The sequence below is a fragment of the Bison bison genome, unplaced genomic scaffold (assembly GCF_000754665.1).
Source record: "Bison bison bison isolate TAMUID 2011002044 unplaced genomic scaffold, Bison_UMD1.0 scf7180017864348, whole genome shotgun sequence".
NCBI lineage: Eukaryota > Metazoa > Chordata > Mammalia > Artiodactyla > Bovidae > Bison > Bison bison.
This window is the reverse complement of record NW_011494920.1, coordinates 1,088,606-1,108,536: the sequence shown is the minus strand read 5'-3', so window position 1 is coordinate 1,108,536 and position 19,931 is coordinate 1,088,606. Positions and strand designations below refer to the sequence as shown.

The following is a 19,931-nucleotide window of genomic DNA, read 5'->3' as shown; positions in this document are numbered from 1 at the left end:
AAGCTGGTTCTTTGAAAGGATAAATAAAATTGACAAACCATTAGCCAGACTCATCAAGAAACAAAGGGAGAAAAATCAAATCAATAAAATTAGAAATGAAAACGGAGAGATCACAACAGACAACACAGAAATACAACGGATCCTAAGAGACTACTATCAGCAATTATATGCCAATAAAATGGACAACATGGAAGAAATGGAGAAATTCTTAGAAAAGTACAACTTTCCAAAACTGAACCAGGAAGAAATAGAAAATCTTAACAGACCCATCACAAGCACAGAAATTGAAACTGTAATCAGAAATCTTCCAGCAAACAAAAGCCCAGGTCCAGATGGTTTCACAGCTGAATTCTACCAAAAATTTAGAGAAGAGCTAACACCGCTGCCTTTTCTAAATCCAGCTTGAGCATCTGTAAGTTCATGGATCACGTACTATTGAAGCCTGGGTTGGAGAATTTTGAGCATTACTTTACTAGCGTGAGAGATGAGTGCAATTGTGCAGTAGTTTGAGCATTCTTTGGCATTGCCTTTCTTGGGATTGGAATGAAAACTGACCTTTTCCAGTCCTGTGGCCAACAACTTTTATTTCTAACAAATTCCAAAGTGATGCTGATACTAGTGGTTCTGGGAATACACTTTGAGAATGACTGGCTTACAACTTTGAGACCCATGTATTTCATCCTTGCAGCTGTTGATAGGATGGTTGTTAGAACACTAGTCACAATGTTACAACTAAGAAACCCAAAGTAGCCTCACTCAGTCAAGAGAGCAGTTTATTACTTTCCAAAGTAAGAGTACAGTAGCGAGTGATCCAACGCTAATAGAAAAGGTGTAACTTTTCCAGGGGGCTTCCAACTTTGTCCCAGTCATTCCCAGTTTCTGAGGAGATAAGTAGTGATGATTCTCAGGAGATGACCTGGATATTACCTGTATAATTTCTGCTGTTATCTCATCAGCCAGCACTGTTACTAGCCACACCCTGCTTCAAGAAGGCTGGAAATGTAGGTACTCTCTGGATGGCACATGTCAGGCAGAAATGTTGTGGTGTTTACTAGTAAAAAGAAGGCTGTCACCACCTCATTTGAGGTGGCAATATCTAGCAGGCAATACTTAAAGTGCCAAGTGGAGGTATGACATGATATATGGCCTTGGATCCATATATCTTATGTTTGGGGGGAGTTGATTGAGGACTGAATTGGGAAGTTCATGAATTCATTTGGTTTAGGATTTTGATGTGAATATTCAATAATCTATTTTATTCACATCAAAATCCTAAACCAAATGAATTCATTTATTGCTTGGGAGAAATTATACAGTAAGTGCTATTCTTTTGTTATTGAAGCTTATTGTGACACTCATACTTCATTGTTAATATATGCTTTATCCAATCATGATTTATTTTTGTGAGTTTATTTTATATTTATATTAACCTTTTCAATTAAGATCTGCACCGATGAACAGACAAAAAGTCTGGAAGGGTTATTTGTTTTATTTAGGCAAGTTGCATTTTACTTCATTCAACATGGGTAGTACTTTCAAGGTCTCAAAACAACTTTAGTATGTACACTTAAAGGTCTCAAGCTCTGATATCTTGCCTTTCATACATCGTGGGGAAACATATTTACTTTTATTCACGCAAATCTAAATGCTGTTGAAGGTAATTCATAAGAATTTGAAATGAAGGCAATATTAACAATACAGAACGCACTATGATAAAAGTGCAGTTGTCATTTTGACATTACTCTTTCTGGCTGATGTTAGGATTGGTGCCTAAAAGAGATTATTTTGACACTTGAAATATTATAAGAATGATGTATCACATCTACTTGACATTATCATTTCTGATGATGCTTATCATTTTAATTTTAACTCTGGAGGGCAAGAGGAAAGGTTAGTCTTTTTCAGAAGATGAAAACATATTTTTTAATCTTATTTCTCTAGGCTAGGTAGAATGAAGACTTGAGAAATTATGTAGAAAAGTCAGTAATATTTTCAGATCACCATGTACATGGTGCTACCTTATTTACTTTTCATGTGGTTTCATGAGGATATTATTACTTCTTCCATTTTGCAGAGGAATTAAGTCAGGTTTAGAGATATTAAGTGCAATAACTCATTCAGCACCACATGTTTACTTGGCAGAAAAATCAAGAATAAGGCAACTTCTGTCTCCAAATCCTATACACTTTCTACTATACCAGGTTGCCTCTCATTATAGTAGACAGATAAACATGATAATTCATATTTAAAAAAACTACCTGTTATCTGACTAGTCACTGAATTTATCACTATCTTTTTTCAGATTATATTCCATTATAGGTTATTACAAGACATTATGTGTAATTCCCTGTGCTGTACAGTAAATCTTTGTTGCCTATTTTTATCACTTTATTTTCTAGTGTAAATTTCCAAAAGAGAACTTGGAGTGCCTGAGTTCTTGGATTTAGCTTTGTATGTCATTATTGATGTTTATTTGCTAAGTTGTGTCTATCTCTTTTGGTACCCCATGGACTGTAGCCCACCAGGCTCCTCTTGTCCATGGGATTTCCTAGGGAAGAATACTGCGAGGGTGGGATGATATGAGAGAATAGCACTGAAACATGTATTTTACCATGTGTGAAATAGATTGCCAGTCCAGGTTTGATGCATGAGACAGGGTGCTCAGGGCTGGTGCACTGGGATGACGCTGACAGATGGGATGGGGAGGGAGGTGGGAGGGGGGTTCAGGATGGGGAACACATGAACACGCATGGCTGATTCATGTCAATGTATGGCAAAAACCACTACAGTATTGTAATTAGCCTCCAATTAAAAAAAAAAAAAGAATACTGGAATGGGTTGCCATTGTCTTCTCCAGGGGATCTTCCTGATCCCCTGAAAGAGAACCAGTGTCTTCTGCATTGGCAGGCAGATTCTTACCACTGAGCTACCAGGGCAGCCCTTTAGCTTTCTATAATAGTTATTAAATATTTTCATGCTCACCATCCATGTTAAGTGCTATCTGTTGTATTTCCTGATTTGAACTTTGGGCAAAAATGAATATGCTCAAGAGTTACAGGTGCAGCTGAACAGCTTCTGGTGGGATGTGAACAGCTTCTGGTGGGATGTGAACAGCTTCTGGTGGGATGTGAACAGCTTCTGGTGGGATGTGAACAGCTTCTTTCTCTAGTTGTGGCATCTGTATAGAATTAGGAAGTGTTCAACATGAGAAGGTAAAACTCACCAACTTTCCAGAAGTTAAAAAAATTAAAAAATCTAAATTAAAATATTGTAATAACTTTTGACAAATTAAACATAAAATATTGAATTTCTGAAATTATAGCAATAATCTCAGTGAGATTGTATTGCTTTAACTTTCCCCAGATTAGAAACACCCAGTTCCATCTATAGTTTGAGTTACTGACCAAGTTTTGCTTTCTCTTTGTTGTTGTTTGTCACCAAGTCGTGTCCAACTCTTTGTGACCCCATGGACTGTAGCCTGCCAGGTTCCTCTGTCCATGGAATTCTCCAGGCAAGAACACTGGAGTGGGTTGTCAGGCCTTCCTCCAGGGGATCCTCCCAGCCCAGGGATTGAACCTGCATCTCTTTCATCTCCTGCATTGGCAGGTGGGTTCTTTACCACTAGCATCACCTAGGAAGGGTATTACTTACTATTGAAAAAAATCTACATATACATCAGCCAGTGAAAGTCAAACCTGTATCGTTTAGTATATACCTGTCAACTGAGCAAATAGTTCGCGATAGAAATGTTCCCTTTGACATAACCAAATTCCTCGTTTGAAATGTGAGCCCTTCATTCTCATAGTGTGCACTTCATGTGAACAAGTATCTCCTGTCTTAACTGACCATTTCTTTACATGTATGCTGAGTCACTTGAGTTGTATCTGACTCTTTGCGACCCCATGGACTATAGCCCACCAGCCTCCTCTGTCCATGGAATTCTCCAGGCAAGCATACTACCATACAAGCATGGGCTACCATGCCCTCCTCCAGGGGATCTTCCTGACCCAGGGATCAAACCTGTGTCTCTTATGCCTCCTGTATTGGCAGGTGGGTTCTTTACCAGTAGCAGCATCTGGGAAGCCCCATTCTTTATGTAGCATGCTGAAAATCAGCTTCTCAGAAACTCTGAGTATTGGACATGAGTCTGAGTGAACTCCGGGAGTTGGTGATGGACAGGGAGGCCTGGCATGCTGCGATTCATGGGGTCGCAAAGAGTCGGACATGACTGAGCGACTGATCTGATCTGATCCTTTGTCTGCCAGTTATAGTATGGTGGGGCACTTATCGAGGGCCTTTTGTTTTGCTATTCAAGGTGAAATATTTGCATCCTGTGCAGAGAAAATAGTAAACAGTTGGTCTCCAGTGCCACACCAGTGGCCAGCTTCCACCAGCCTGGCTCTGATAAACCACAGTTGCTGGGCTTCCCAATTCTTAGCCTTTGGGGCTGATTTCAGCCTTGCCCATTCCCAAGCCTATTTCTCTGGCCTGCTATTTCTCAATTCTTTGAGCTCCTGTTACCATTCTAATAAGCTTATTTTTATTTAAATTGGCCAGAAATTGGTTTGGTCGACTGTAACAAAAGAACTTTGACCTGATTATACTAAAAAATTATTGCCATTTCCTGCAACATCAAATGAATTCCAGCTTATTTATTTTTTGTATTGATGAAGAAGATGTTTGATATTTTAGTGCAGAAACTTAACTTAATAACACTCTTTCTGGCTGCGCAGATAGTCAGTGCTACTTAACTATGTCATCTAATACACTACTTCTAGCTACATCATGCCTCAAAAACTTGGAGCTAAAATTTTTTAAAAGGCCTTTTCTCCTGTAGTATGATGTTTTAGCGCTAAATGTTACAGGAAATCACCCTTTTCCCTTCACGTCTTTGCCATCAGTGCTCTCCCAGGCCATAAGCCAGGCAGCTGAGGCAGCCAGAGCTCGGCTCCTGATGGGCCTTGAGAGCCTGAGCTTTGACCTGGAGGCACCACAAGTTCAGGAGAGCTACTGACAGCAGCTCCAGGCTGCTATACAAAAGCAACTCCAGGAAGACCCTAACTACAGCCCCCAGTGTTTCCCTAATGCCCACAGGGCCTGTGCTGACAATCCCTAGCTCTTTGCTCTATGGCCCTCCATCATCAGGGAACATTTCCCCCTTCTTCCTTCACAGTATTTAAGAAATAAAAAGGCAGGAAGAGGGTGGGATGATTTGGGAGAATGGCATTGAAACATGTATAATATCATATAAGAAACAAATCGCCAGTCCAGGTTTGATGCAGGATACAGGATGCTTGGGGCTGGTACACTGGGATGACCCAGAGGGATGGTACGTGGAGGGAGGTGGGAGGGGGGTTCAGGATGGGGAGCACGTGTATACCCGTGGCGGATTCATGTTGATGTATGGCAAAACCAATACAATATTGTAAAGTAATTAACCTCCAATTAAAATAAATAAATTTATATTAAAAAAAAGTCAGATTTTCCTGGCTAAAAAAAAAAAAAGCAAACAAACCAATTTACACTGTACGTCAATGCTTTCTTCCAAACACAAGGTGAACTATGTGGTAGGATACATATATATTTGTAATTCTACATTCTGTGCTATTAATATTTGGTGACTTACAACAGGTTCACTGGGGTAAAGGAATTTGGCTAGTGGCACTATTATGGGCTGCATATTTGTGTCACCCCTGATTCACATGTTGAAAACTTAATGCCCAGTACGAAAATATTTGAATGCGGGGCTTTGGGGAGGTGGCTAGGCTTAGATGAGGTCATCAGGTGGGATGGAGCCCCCATGATAGGTTTGGTGTCTTCATAAGAGTAAGGAACCCCAGCGCTCTCTGTGCTGTATGAAGATACAATAAGATAGCTATCACTTTTAGTCCAGAAAGATGGCCTTCACCAAAAACCTGACCATGCTGGTACTCTGACCTTAGACCTCCAGACTTCAGAACTGTGAGAAGAAAATGTCGTTTAAGCCATACCATCTCTGGTTACTCAGTTACAGCAGTCTGAATTGATCAAGAGAGATGTGTTCTGTTTCCTTTTTAGCACAATGCTTTTCACTAGCTTCAGAGACTTCTCTCCAGCAATATGATTTCTATATTTTTGCAAGAAAGTGTGCAATAATGTATATTGCTTCTATTTTTTTGTCTCCTCTCCTTATTTAGTAATAACTTTCGCTAAATATTTTCCTCAGGAACATTATTTTGTAAGTTTTCTGAAAAAAGAAAAAAAAAAAAAAACCCACAATTGGTTTACAAAAGAGGCTGTTGTGCTTTGTTTGGAGATGAAGCAGAAGCCTTGACAATGTTTTATAATTCAAACTGCCATGGAGACCGGAAGGAATTGAAACACAGGTCCAATAAAATTCAATATCAAGATGTATGTAAAATAATCATTACCAAAGCCTATTTTGTGTTTGCTCTGCAGTCATATTCATTATGTATGTTTATGATATTATCCTCTACAATATTTAGATTAATATTTTCTTTAGTACTATTATGCTTCAGTAAACTAACTCTAAACAATATTATCTGCTCGTGGGGCTTAGCAACTTCACATTAGTTGCAACAGAAATGCAACTAAAATGCAACAGAAACAATAAAAATCCAGTAATAACAAATGTAAGTAATAAGCACACAGTTGATGGGAAAACATCTTAGTTGAGATGAACTGCGATCTGTTTGTTAACTGGATGTTAGCTCTGGTGACTAATCAGCATAATCTTTGTAGTGGATGTGTATACTTAATGCTATAATAATTGGAAGAACTTTAGAGACTTCTTGTTAGCAAGTAAGAGCTTGAATGTTCTTGAAATTCATAGATAAAATTACATCTAATCTTTGTGAAATGCTTGCAAAGAAACATAATTTTTTCCTTTGAAATCACCCGCAGGTCACTTATAGTTATTCATAGAGGCATTTTGAAGAACACACTTTGAGAACTTTTGGATTAGAACAGTGCTTTCCATGCTCTTTTAATCACACACCCTTTCCAGTAAAATCTTGACTATAAATGTTTGTCTATTAATGATAATTGTATATGTTTACTTCTCTTCCAAAATTTTATGTACGTTTAAAACCAACACAAAATTATAAAATAAAAACAAAGTAAATTATGTTTTAAAAATACTTCGTATTACTGACACAAAAATGTGCTTTCAAATATTTATCTTAAGCTCTGTCTTGTTAAATATACTTTATTAATTTTGAAAACTATGGTCAACACTTTGTGATACAAAGACTAAAAGGATTGGTTCTAATTTCAGTTTATTTTGCTATTTGCTTTTAATGGATTGTTCTAACTGTGTAGAAATGTTTTCTCGCAAAAATAAACAGATTCCAAAGGAGGAAGTATAACTTGGGCCATATTTAAAATTTTTGATAAAATTCTTTACCCCTACTGGGCAATTTCACAAATGTTGTATTAAAAAACTGCTTTCTTCATATTTATTTGTACTTTCTATAATAGTATTACTGTTAATCTGTGGCTTCTTTGCAGGAGTCTTTTCAAGACACTTCATTTTTATGAAAATTAGCTTGTCAGAATTATGTTATATGTGAATTCACTTAACTAGCCACTCATGAATGGTGATGCATAGGGATACATCCAAATACATTGAAAGTATGAATGAAAGAACCTTGGGCATTCATATAATGCTTATCTCAAGAAGTCATGCGATTCAGAATTAGTGTCAAGACACATGTTAATTATCAGTAAGACTTAGTTTCTTTCCTTTTTCTTTTTAAAGTAAAGCAATGATTCTAAGATTTTCTTCCCACACCATTATGTATCATTTTGCACACTTCTTGGAATGTCTGCACACTCATTTTGGAGACTACTTCCTTCATCTATATCTACTGCTGCATCTTGGGATCCATTTAGGCCTGGGAAGTAGCTGTTCTTTAGCAGCCAATTCAAAAGCAAATAGTTATAAAGGTTATTATCAACTGCTTATCTTCCTTCATTTTCATGAATAGAACCTAGCATGACTTTTCACTCGGCATATGGTTCACCCAGCTAGAAACTGCGTTTTCCACCCATCTTGCAACTGGCCATTGATGTGTGAGTGGAAGTCATGTGTACAACATCCAGGTCATGGACTTAAAAGGCCTCTTTGCACTCCACTTCTGCTTTCCCCTTCCCACTCAACTATAATACTATAGTGGGTTGCCATTTCCTTCTGCAAGGGATCTTCCTGACCCAGGAATTGAACCTGGGTCTCCGGCATTACAGGGAGATTCTTTACTGAGTGAGTTACGAGGGAACCTAAGCTTCCTAACTAGTGTTCAGTTCAAAGCCTCTTGATGAAAATGAAAGAGGAGACTGAAAAAGTTGGCTTAAAGCTCAACATTCAGAAAACTAAGATCATGGCATCCAGTCCCATCACTTCATGGCAAACAGATGGGGAAACAGTGGAAACAGTGTCAGACTTTATTTTTTTGGGCTCCAAAATCACCGCAGATGGTGACTACAGCCGTGAAATTAAAAGACCCTTACTCCTTGGAAGGAAAGTCATGACCAACCTAGAAAGCATATTAAAAAGCAGAGACATTACTTTGTCAACAAAGATCTGTCTAGTCAAGGCTATGTTTTTTCCAGTAGTCATGTATGGATGTGAGAGTTGGACCATAAAGAAAGCTGAGCGCCGAAGAATTGATGCTTTTGAACTGTGGTGTTGGAGAAGACTCTTGAGAGTCCCTTTGACTGCAAGGAGATCCAACCAGTCCATCCTAAAGGATTTCAGTCCTAGGTGTTCATTGGAAGGACTAATGTTGAAGCTGAAACCCCATTACTTTGGCCACCTCATGTGAAGAGTTGACTCATTGGAAAAGACTGTGATGCTGGGAAAGATTGAGGGGCAGGAGGAGAAGGGAATGACAGAGGATGAGATGTTTGGATGGCATCACCAACTCAATGGAGGTGGGTTTGGATAAACTCCAGGAGTTGGTGATGGACAGGGAGGCCTGGCGTGCTGCGGTTCATGGGGTCACCAAGAGTTGGACACGGTTGAGCGACTGAACTGAACTGAATGCTAGTTAGGAAGCTTGGGAATTTTCAAAATACTCTCTTATTTTTAATCCCCAAACAACTTTATGAATTTGAAATATTTATCCCTATTTTACAGATAAAATATGTTTGTCCAGAGGATTTGAAGGCTATACAGTTGAGAATATCTAAAAATCCAAAGTCCTTGATATCTTTTCATTCTGACTGCCTTCCTAGATCTATTTTTTTAATTAAGTATAGTTGATTTACAATGTTGTGTTAATTCTAGGCACAGTGATTGTTATACAAATATATAGATATTACATTTCATTATGGTTTACTACAGGATATTGAATATAGTTCCCTGTGTTACACAGTAGGACCTTATTGTTTATCTGTGTTTTGTATAACAGTTTGTGTCTGCTAATCTTGACCTCCTCATTTATCCCTTCCCCACCCCTCTCCTTCCTGACGAGCACAAATCTGTTCTCCATGTCTGTGAGTCTATTTCTATTTTGAGATAATTTCATTTATGTCATGTTTTAGATCCCACATATAAATGATATCACATAGTATTTTCTTTCTCTAACTTACTGCACCTAATATGATCATCTCTAGGTCCATCCAATGTTGCTGCAAATGGCATTATTTCATTCTTTTTTATGGCTGAGTAGTTATATCTGTTTTAAAAATAAAAAGTGTAACTTGATGGGTGGGAGGACAAAGACTTGTCATTTCTTTTTAACAAAGGAAATTTCTGACTTTTTAAAGGATACTGACACTCTCTATCATTGTGAATCTACTCTACAAAGAAACAGAAAGGCAGTTGGGTTTGACATATCCAGGCCATTTACTCCATCAAGATGAATCATGTTTGACCTGAAAACTTGGTCAACACGATCTGCTACTGAGGTCACCATCACAAATAAATACGTCAGGAGAAGTAACACAAAAATCCTTTGATTTATGTCAAGTGCATTAATTTTCAGAGTTGGATGGATAATTAAAAGGGCCTACAAGGTTCTCCTTGGGATATTCACTTAAGCTTAATAAAGGTGAAGAATATGGTATAGCAAGAGGGAAAATGCACAAATATCAGACATGTGTAATACTTTCCAGTCAGCTCTCGGGTTCCCTTCTTAGTCTTAAAATACAAGTACCCTTAATCTCAAGGAAATCAGAGTTTCAAATGAGGAGATGTCTTTTATGCCTCTCTGGCCATGTAGCTTAAACCAGCTTTAAAGGCTCAGTAACAGAAACCAAGAGAACACACAGCACCCAAGTGCAAACTGTTTTGTTTATTATAAACCTACTGATAAAATGGCACAGGATGCCATTAGTCTGTCTTGGGCCCTAGCTCAGGACTATATTCATCACTTGTTGGTACATTTCATTCAAGTTTGGCCATGACTCAAAGGGTCTCTGGAGATAATAAACATAAGATTGCAACAGATCAGCTGAGAGTAACTCTGTTCTTAAAAATCCAACCCCCCGCTCCCTGCCCCAGCCTTTGGTCAAACTCTCTTGATTACAATTGGCCATTGTTATTCCTCTTTCTGCCTTTTATGATATTTATAGAGCAGAAAAAGCAGAAAGATCAACACCAAACTACTAGTAATTTTCACTTGTAACATTCAGTGAGGTGTAGGTATTGTGTCAGCTTTTCAAATATTCCAGCAAAAAATTGTTCATTATTACATACAATGTTGACAACATACAAACTTGACAACTCTTTTTCTTTGTCCCTCCACTACCAAAAAAATATCATGAGAAGAATATGGTGATTGGAGAAGCAGAGAAGGTCTGGGTTAGGGATACACAGGAAAGATCATATATGTGAGTATCCTAGATGTGTGGAGCATGGTGTTATGAAATCTGAAAGAAGCAATAGAAAAGAAATCAACATTTGTTTGGCACAAGGGTGATGAGGAAGCACTCGGATGAAGAGCTCAACCATGGGACCGTAGTTCAGGAACAGTGCACTTATTCCTAGAAGCACTGCAGAGCGAGGCAAGACCTCAGGAACATCAGGCGATACATCAAGATGCACTAATTTGAATTCAGTTACAAGAAGGATGTGGTTTTAGAGCTCAGCTAGGACACCAGAGAATCCACTAATTCATTCATTTACTCATTCTTTCATTTTCAGTCTTTCAATGCTTATTTATAGAGTACCAACCTACATGGTAAAAACTAGGGCAGGATACACAAAGGGTTAAGCAAGACAGAAGAAAGTCACTGTTCTCAAAACTTATATGCTGATGAATGACTAAGGAACAGTTACTTTGATTTTGCTAAGTCACATCCGATTCTTTGCAGTTTCATGGACTGTACCCACTGGGCTCCTCTGTCCATTGGATTTCCAGGCAAGTGGGTTGCCATTTCCTACTCTGGGGAATCTTCCCAACTCAGGGATTGAATCCACATCTCTTCTGTCTCCTGCATTGGCAGGTGGGCTCTTTACTACTAGGGCCACCTGGGAAGCCCATAGGGATACTTTCAGTTCTTTCAGTTCAGTTCAGTCGCTCAGTCATGTCCTACTCTTTGCGACTCCATGAATCGCAGCACGCCAGGCCTCCCTGTCCATCACCAACTCCCAGAGTTCACTCAGACTCACGTCCATCGAGTCAGTGATGCCATCCAGCCATCTCATCCTTTGTCGTCCCCTTCTCCTCCTGCCCCCAATCCCTCGCAGCATCAGAGTCTTTTCCAAAAGATTCAACTCTTCGCATGAGGTGGCCAAAGTACTAGAGATTCAGCCTTAGTATCATTCCTTCCAAAGAAATCCCAGGCCTGATCTCCTTCAGAATGGACTGGTTGGATCTCTTTGCAGTCCAAGGGACTCTCAAGAGTCTTCTCCAACACCACAGTTCAAAAGCATCAATTCTTCGGTGCTCAGCTTTCTTCATAGTCTAACTCTCACATCCATACCTGACCACAGGAAAAACCAAAGCCTTGACTAGACAGACCTTTGTTGGCAAAGTAATGTCTCTGCTTTTCAATATGCTATCTAGGTTGGTCATCACTTTCCTTCCAAGGAGTAAGCGTCTTTTAATTTCATGGCTGCAGTCACCATCTGCAATGATTTTGGAGCCCAAAAATATAAACTCTGTCACTGTTCCCACTGTTTCCCCATCTATTTCCCATGAAGTGATGGGACCGGATGCCATGATCTTCATTTTCTGAACGTTGAGCTTTAAGCCAACTTTTTCACTCTCCACTTTCACTTTCATCAAGAGGCTTTTGAGTTCCTCTTCACTTTCTGCCATAAGGGTGGTGTCATCTGCATATCTGAGGTGATTGATATTTCTCCCGGCAATCTTGATTGCAGCTTGTATTTCTTCCAGCCCAGTGTTTCTCGTGATGTACTCTGCATAGAAGTTAAATAAGCAGGGTGACAATACACAGCCTTGACGTACTCCTTTTCCTATTTGGAACCAGTGTGTTGTTCCATGTCCAGTTCTAACTGTTGCTTCCTGACCTGCATACAGATTTCTCAAAAAGCAGGTCAGGTGGTCTGGTATTCCCATCTCTTTCAGAATTTTCCACAGTTTATTGTGATCCACACAGTCAAAGGCTTTGGCATAGTCAATAAAGCAGAAACAAATGTTTTTCTGGAACTCTCTTGCTTTTTCGATGATCCAGCTGATGTTGGCAATTTGATCTCTGGTTCCTCTGCCTTTTCTAAATCCAGCTTGAACATCTGGAAGTTCACGGTTCACGAATTGCTGAAGTCTGGCTTGGAGAACTAAAGGGATGCTTTAGTTCTTCTCAAATAAGAATTATACTGGTTCCAGAGCAGGAAGATACTGAAAGGAAAGGGCTTCAGCATCCTTAGGTTTGAGCTTTGGCGAGATATGCCAGCAGAAACTCTGGCAGATTATTTCACTGCCTACATCTTCAGAATGGAAGGTTAAGAAATTACATAGTTTGTGTTGAAACATCTAAATCCAGGTAGAAGATTCAGTCTCCCAAGTCTTCTTTTATTGTCATAATAGAATTGTGTCTTGATTTTCAACATTCCACTTGACTTTGTTATTATAGATCTAGACTTAAATGAAGCACAGACCGAAAACGTATAACATTTTGCTCCACTGATGGTTGTTTTTAGAAGTTGTTGTTTAAGACAAAGACTCTGCTCAAGCATGGTGGATCTGTTATGACAGTCAAACTTAATGAAGTCCTTCGGCCTCATCACTTATTATGGTAAGTACGTACTACATTCAAGCTCCATGGGTTAAGAGATTCAAACTTAAATATCTTCTATTGGCTATTGAAATGTAGCTTTCATATTATCTCAATTCCTGTAACTTTGATAAGCTGACTTATTTATTCCACTTAACCTTATTTTTAATACCAAAACAGTGAGCACCCGTTCAGGCAGTTGCACTTGGTAACAGTAAAATCAGAAACTTTGCTAGCCAATCAAACTTCTCGTTGCTTAATGATGAGGGAAAGGGCTTTTATTTCCATTTCATTAAAAAGTTGACTGCTACTTTCCTTTCTTAAAGAAATAAATTCTCATGGAATTAGCTGGCAGTTTTAAAGACTCTTATGCAAATTGGTAGCCGAGCTTAAGCTGTTATAAAAGAAGCTGATAACTGTGGCAAATATGAAGAACAGGAGTGCTTTGACTTATATACACATATGTGGCTGCATTTAAATGTTGAATATGAACCAATAGCTTTGTTAGAAAAAAAAAATGAGGTTTCTGAAATATATGCAGTGAGCAGAATGAAACCAGTATATTTGCAAAGAAAATATAAGGGAAAGGAAGACAAAATAAATATAGTGGGGTCTTGGAAAAAATATTGCAACAATAATATATCTTCAAGGGTTAAAAAAGGCAGGCACTGGGTGAGAAACATGTAACCCATGACGACTTGGGTAGTTTCTATTTTCCTCCGTTAGAAACAATGGATCTTAGCACCATGCTCAAATCTGTAATAGCAGCTTTTTATCACAAGAAAGTCATTCTGGATTTGTATTTTGGTTTATACATTTATGTGCCATTTGTCTGTCTTTTGATGAATGACCTACCCATACTTCAGAAATGTAGATCTTATTTTCAAAAACTATTCTTAGGGAAAAGAATGGTATATTTTGAGGGGGCGAAAAAAGAGCACAGATGAAAAAGCACAGCTTTGCTGACTCTGGAATTCTTAGCTCATTTTTCATTTGTTTCAATTATAGAATCTAATTAAACAATAACCCTTGCACATTTCGTTGTAAGAAAGATTATGTAGCAGATGCCTAGGTTAATTATTGGACAGTTGACTCTACCAATGAACGGGGGATGTTGTATTTAGATTCGTATAAAGAAAAAAGTATAAACTTACACTTTTTGCATGTGTGAAGTTGTATCAGAAATGTATAGGCTACAAATAAACAATGAGAAATAGAATTCCCTGCCTCCAGGATCCTTAGCTGGGCTTGGCATGCACCAGTTGTTTCTTAGGGAAAAAGCTTAGTTAGCTTGTCTCAGTGCTGGATTGAGTCTACATTTAGGTGTGGACTCTCATTCCTAGGAGATTAGAATCCAGACAGTGAACAAAAGCCTACAATACAAAGCGTAACTTTACTATAGAGAATACAAAGAAGTCAGGATTTGGAGTCAAATGAAGCTGGCTTACTTGTGTGGCTTTAGATATACTGTACACATCTTCTGGACCCTAGTGTCTTTAAAATGGAAAAGTTGGATTCAATGGTCTTTAAAATTTTCCCTATCTCTAAATTCTGCAACCTGTTATTATTTTTTTATTTTTTACCATTTTTGTAATTATAATATAGTGTAATTGGAACAATCAAAAATGGGAGATGAACAAATATAAATGTTAAGAAGTAAATGATGTGAAAACACATTCAAGAAAATAGCTGTACTCTGTTACCTAAAAGTTAGCTGAGATGAACTGATCAGTTTTGTTCAGCCCAGACCTCAGAGCATGTGTGCAGTGATGTTAAATCATGGTTCTATAGAATCCAAATCTTACATTTCCAAATCATTGTTCAAAAATCACAGTTCTGTGGCATTCATATGTTACATTTAAGCAAAATACATTTTTCCCTATGATTATTTATATTCTGTTATATTTATCTCCATAATAACTGAATCGCCTACTGGGTCTTTAATAAACCACCTGGTTTAGTTGTTAAGTCGTGTCCAGCTCTTGCGACCCCATGGGCTGTAGCCCACCAGGCTCCTCTGTCCATGGGATTTCCCAGGCAAGAGTACTGGAGTGGGTTGCCATTTCCTTCTCCAGGAGATCTTCCTGACCCAGGGATCAAACCCAGGTCTTCTACGTTGCAGGCAGATTCTTTACCAACTGAGCGGACACCCACAAACCACATTTTGAGGCTTTTTACTCCAAGCAACTTATACAGTTTTCCCTTTGAGGCTACAGAATATAGATCCAGGTAATTAGCCAAGTTTCTCCCCTGAGGTCATGCAGCTAGTTAATTACAACTGGCAAGGGCTCCAACCTCCTCATCCACCTGTCTCACTATGGCACTGGACTCTCACTGCACCATGTACCTATACCCCCTGCATAGATTACTGGCAGTCTGCCTGGATGGCCAGGAGCTCTCAAACGCTGGTGAGCATCAGAGGCAACTGGAAGGCTTGTGAAAACACAGGTTACTGGGCCCTACCCTAGAGTTTCTTATTCGGTACTTCTGGGGAAGGGCTAAAGATTTGCATTCCTAACAAGCTCCTTGATCAGGGGTCCCCAACCTCTGGGATCTAATGCCTGATGATCTGAGGTGGAGCTGATACAGTAATAATAGGATAAAGTGCACAATACATGTATTGTGCGTGAACCATCCTGAAACCATTCCCCAACCCCGCCCTGGTCCATGGAAAACTGTCTTCTGTGAAACCAGTCCCTGGTGCCAAAAGGGTTGGGGACTTCTGTCCTAGATGGTGTCGCTGCTGGGAGAGGCCTCTGGCCCTTGGAGAGGTGTCTCAGTCCTCTCTGATAGTTCTCTAAAAGAGTGCTTCCCAAATTTTAATAGGCCTGCAGATCACCCAGGGATCTTGTTAAAATGCAGTTCTGCCTTTCTGATGAATTCATAGATAACACCAGTGCTGCCTGGATCAGCTGCGCATTGAAGAAAACTCCAAAACATGCTCAGCTGCCAAGTAAACACCAGGACACACTAGAAACATGTTGGTTGGGCCAGAAACATATAGAATTCTTCAACTGTAGCATCACTTCCATGCAACTTGTTTTTAAATTCTACCTTTGAGACCCTTCCTGGTCAGCTCTGTGTTTATTAGGAAAGTGAAGTCAGGTGTAACTTTAGGCCACTGGTATTTCAGAAGTGTGAGTGAGATGGAGTTTGGATGGCGATACTATTATAATCACACCATTTAACTTTAGTAAGAGATGTGCTTCTGTTTCTACTCATAAAAATCCCATATCGGCTCAGTATTTGAAAACAGCGCAATCTATCCCCGTGTAAATCATCTTCCTTGTGCTGTGAGCTTCCTGAATAATGAGACATTGTGAACAGCCTCATCTCAGGAGTGTTTCTTGAGGGATCACCATTCAGTCAGGATTTAAATAATGGTTATCTTAGGTAGCCAAAGAATCTGGTTTTGAAAGTTATTGAGTATATCACTTTAGAAAACGAAAGAAGACAAAAACAGAACATGAAAAAAATCCACTGAAGCTACATATTTGGTGGTCTAAGATGGCCAAGTTAAATCATTTCCACCATCAATTTCAATTAAGAAATGATTGTTGACTAGAGAAATGTCTAAGAAATATTTTTCCTGGCAAATGAAAGTTTCAAATACATTCTCAAGAACATTTTAATAAATATATTCTTTTACTTGAGCTGTCACAGACAATACCATATCAAGTTCTGAGAAAACAAGCCATATGATCATCTTGTGTTGAAAATCTTTAACCCCCATTCTAGATAAAAGCAGAAAGCATAAAAAATAAGAATTGATGTATTATACTTACTTAATGTATGATTTATGTAAAATTATATATTAATTAATCTGATATATAAATTATGTATATATATAATTTTATATCTATCTACCTATCCCTATATTTCTTAGTCCTAAAGCTAGAATTTTACCTAATGTTGAAACACTAGAGGCATTTCCATAATAGTATGAAGAAAAGAATGTTCTTATTTAACACTGTACTGGACATATTAGCTAATGGAATCATATAAGAGAGAGCTATTAATGGCATAAAAATTAGAAAATAAGTAAAACTATTTTATTTCTATTTGTACATAATATGGCAATATACCTGAAAATTCTACTAGAGAATCAATGACAAATTCATCTTTTATGACAGTCAATAATAACTAAAACAATAAAATAATTCACATTTGCAGTAAGATGTAAAATTAGCATACAGAGATCAACAGTCTTCACATACATCAATTATAGCCAGGATAAGATAGAGTGGTTGAGAAACCTCATTCAAAATAAAAGAAGATAAAATTAGTAAGATAAACCTAACAAGAATATGTACATTTATATGAAAAATACTCTAAAACTTTTGAAAGACACAAAATTTGACTTGGATAAGTGAAAAGACATTTCTTGTTTTGGGATAGGATTACTTAGCATCATAAAGGTGTTATTTATTATTTTAGTGAAATTCCAATAATGACCCAAACAAGCAGCTTTTTTTCTGAAACCAGACAAGTTAATACCAAAGTTCATGGGCAAACACAAACATAAGAGAATAGTTAAGAAAATACTAAAATGGAAAAGTTATGACGACTTCACTGGTGATCCAACGGCTATGACTCCATACTCCCAATGCAGGGGACCCAGGTTTGACCCCTGGTCAGGGAACTAGATCCCACACGTCCCAACTAAGAGTTCAGATGCCACGACTGTTGATCCTGAGTGCTGCAACTAAGATTCTGTGCAGCCAAATAAATAAATATTTTTTTTTATAAAAGGTAGATTAAAAAAAGAAAAGTTATGAAAGATGTGGGACTAGTCCTTCAGGCATTAAAATGTAAAGATAAAACTTCTATAATTAAAACAGTAAATTATAAATAGACCAGCAGAATCAAATGGAAAATTAAGATGGACCCAAATACACAGGAGATGATAAAGGTGTCATCTCAAATCTGGACTTGAGATGACAAAAGATAGATAAAGATGAGACAAAGATGGGCTTTTTAATAAATGCTGCTTGGACAGTAGTATAGACATCTAGGAAAAGATCAAGTTTGCTTCATGTGTCACACTGGGAACAACTCCAAATGGGTGGGAGATTTCAGTGTGAAAAGTGAAACCAGTAAGTTCGAGTGGCTAACTTCCTCTGTAATCTGAGAATAGGGAAAGGCTTTCTGACTATGGCTCCAAATCTAGATGTGATAGAGAAAAGATAGATAAATTTGATTACCTAAAAGTAGATAACTTTGGTATGGTAAACAACACCATTAAGTTTTTTAAAAAATGATAAATAGGAAGATAATAGTAAGACATTTAGAAAAAGAACTAATACCTCTAATGCATAAAGAACTTTTAAACATATAGAGAAAGAGTTTACATTCACTAGGATGGTGATAATAAAGTAAAACAAATAATAACAAGTGTTGGTGAGACTGTTGCAAAACCAAAATCCTACATTTCAGCGTGAATGTAAAATGGCATAGAGCTTTAGAAAATAGTCTGGCAGTTCTTCAAAATGTTCAACACAGAGTTACCATGAAAGTGAAAGTGTTAGTTGTTAAGTCATGTCCAACTCTTGCAAACCCAGGGACTATAGCCTTCCAGGCTCCTCTGTCATGGGATTTCCTAGGCAAGAATCCTGGAGTGGGTTGCCATTCCTTTCTCCAGGGCATCTTCCCGACCCAGGAACTGAACCTCGGTTTTCACATTGCAGGCAGATTCTTTACTGTCTGAGCCACCAGGAAAGCCCATATGACCTGGCAGTTCTACTCCTGGTTATGTATCCAAGAGACTTGGAAACATATGTCCACCTCAAAATTTGCACACTAATGTTCATTGCAGCATTATTTAAAGTAGCTAAAAAAAAAAAGTGGAAACAACCCAAATGTTCATCATCTAACACACGAATAAACAAAATGTGATCTATTCAAACAATGGGCTGGCCTGGCGGCTCAGATGGTAAAGATCTGCCTACAGTGAGGGAGACCTGGGTTTGATCCCTGAGTTGGGAAGATCTCCTGGAGGAGGGCATGGCAACCCACTCCAGTATTCTTGCTTGAAGAATCCTCATGGACAGAGGAGCCTGGCAGGCTACAGTCCGTGGGGTCTAGAAGAGTTGTTCACGACTGAGCGACTAAGCAAAGCACACAGCACATTTAAACAGTGCAATATTATTTGACAATAAAAAGGAATGAACTTCTAAGACATGCTACACCATTGGTATTTGGTGGTGGTGAAATGCTCTTTGCTGTTGCCTCTGCTGGCCATTTGGTTGTTCAGTCACTGAATCATGTTCAACTCTTTGCGACCCCATGGACTGTAGCATGCTAGGCTTCTCTGTCCTTCGCCATCTCCCGGAGTTTGCTCTGACTCATGTCTGTTGAGTCGGTGATACCATACCAGTCATGTATATTGTGGCTTGTGCCTTTGCCTCTGAGATACACAAAGAAGCTTCAGGCAGAGAAATTCTTTGTGCCAGTAGCTCAGGGCAAGGGCTGAGAATCTGCTGGATGAATAGAGATCACTGGCTTCATCAGACCAGGATTCCTAGAACTCAGAGAGAAGCCTGAGTCCGCAGCTCTTCTGCATCAAGATTTGGCATTTGCTCTCCTTCAGCAGATCTGGGTCAGCAGCTACATTCCCACCTCCTTCTGGCTTCTCCCACCCCTGCTTCCTGCCAAGGTGGCCTGTCTGTCAGGATCCTGGTTTAGTGGTGCCTCTCTGCCACTCTGGGCTGTTGGGTTGCAGGGTCAGAGATGCTCAGCTAGTCTTCTTG

The 19,931-nt window shown here is 38.7% G+C and overlaps 1 protein-coding gene across 1 annotated transcript in view; it reads left to right on the top strand.

Annotated features, from left to right (window-relative positions):
* LOC104999211 overlaps window positions 1-19,931 on the top strand; it is a 256,096-nt gene that overhangs the window by 209,208 nt on the left and 26,957 nt on the right. Inside the window, exons 8-9 of the mRNA XM_010854715.1 lie at window positions 13,109-13,203; window positions 15,305-15,411. Coding sequence (XP_010853017.1) covers window positions 13,109-13,203; window positions 15,305-15,350 — 141 coding nt within the window. The 3' untranslated portion in view covers window positions 15,351-15,411. The remainder of the gene's footprint in view (window positions 1-13,108; window positions 13,204-15,304; window positions 15,412-19,931) is intronic.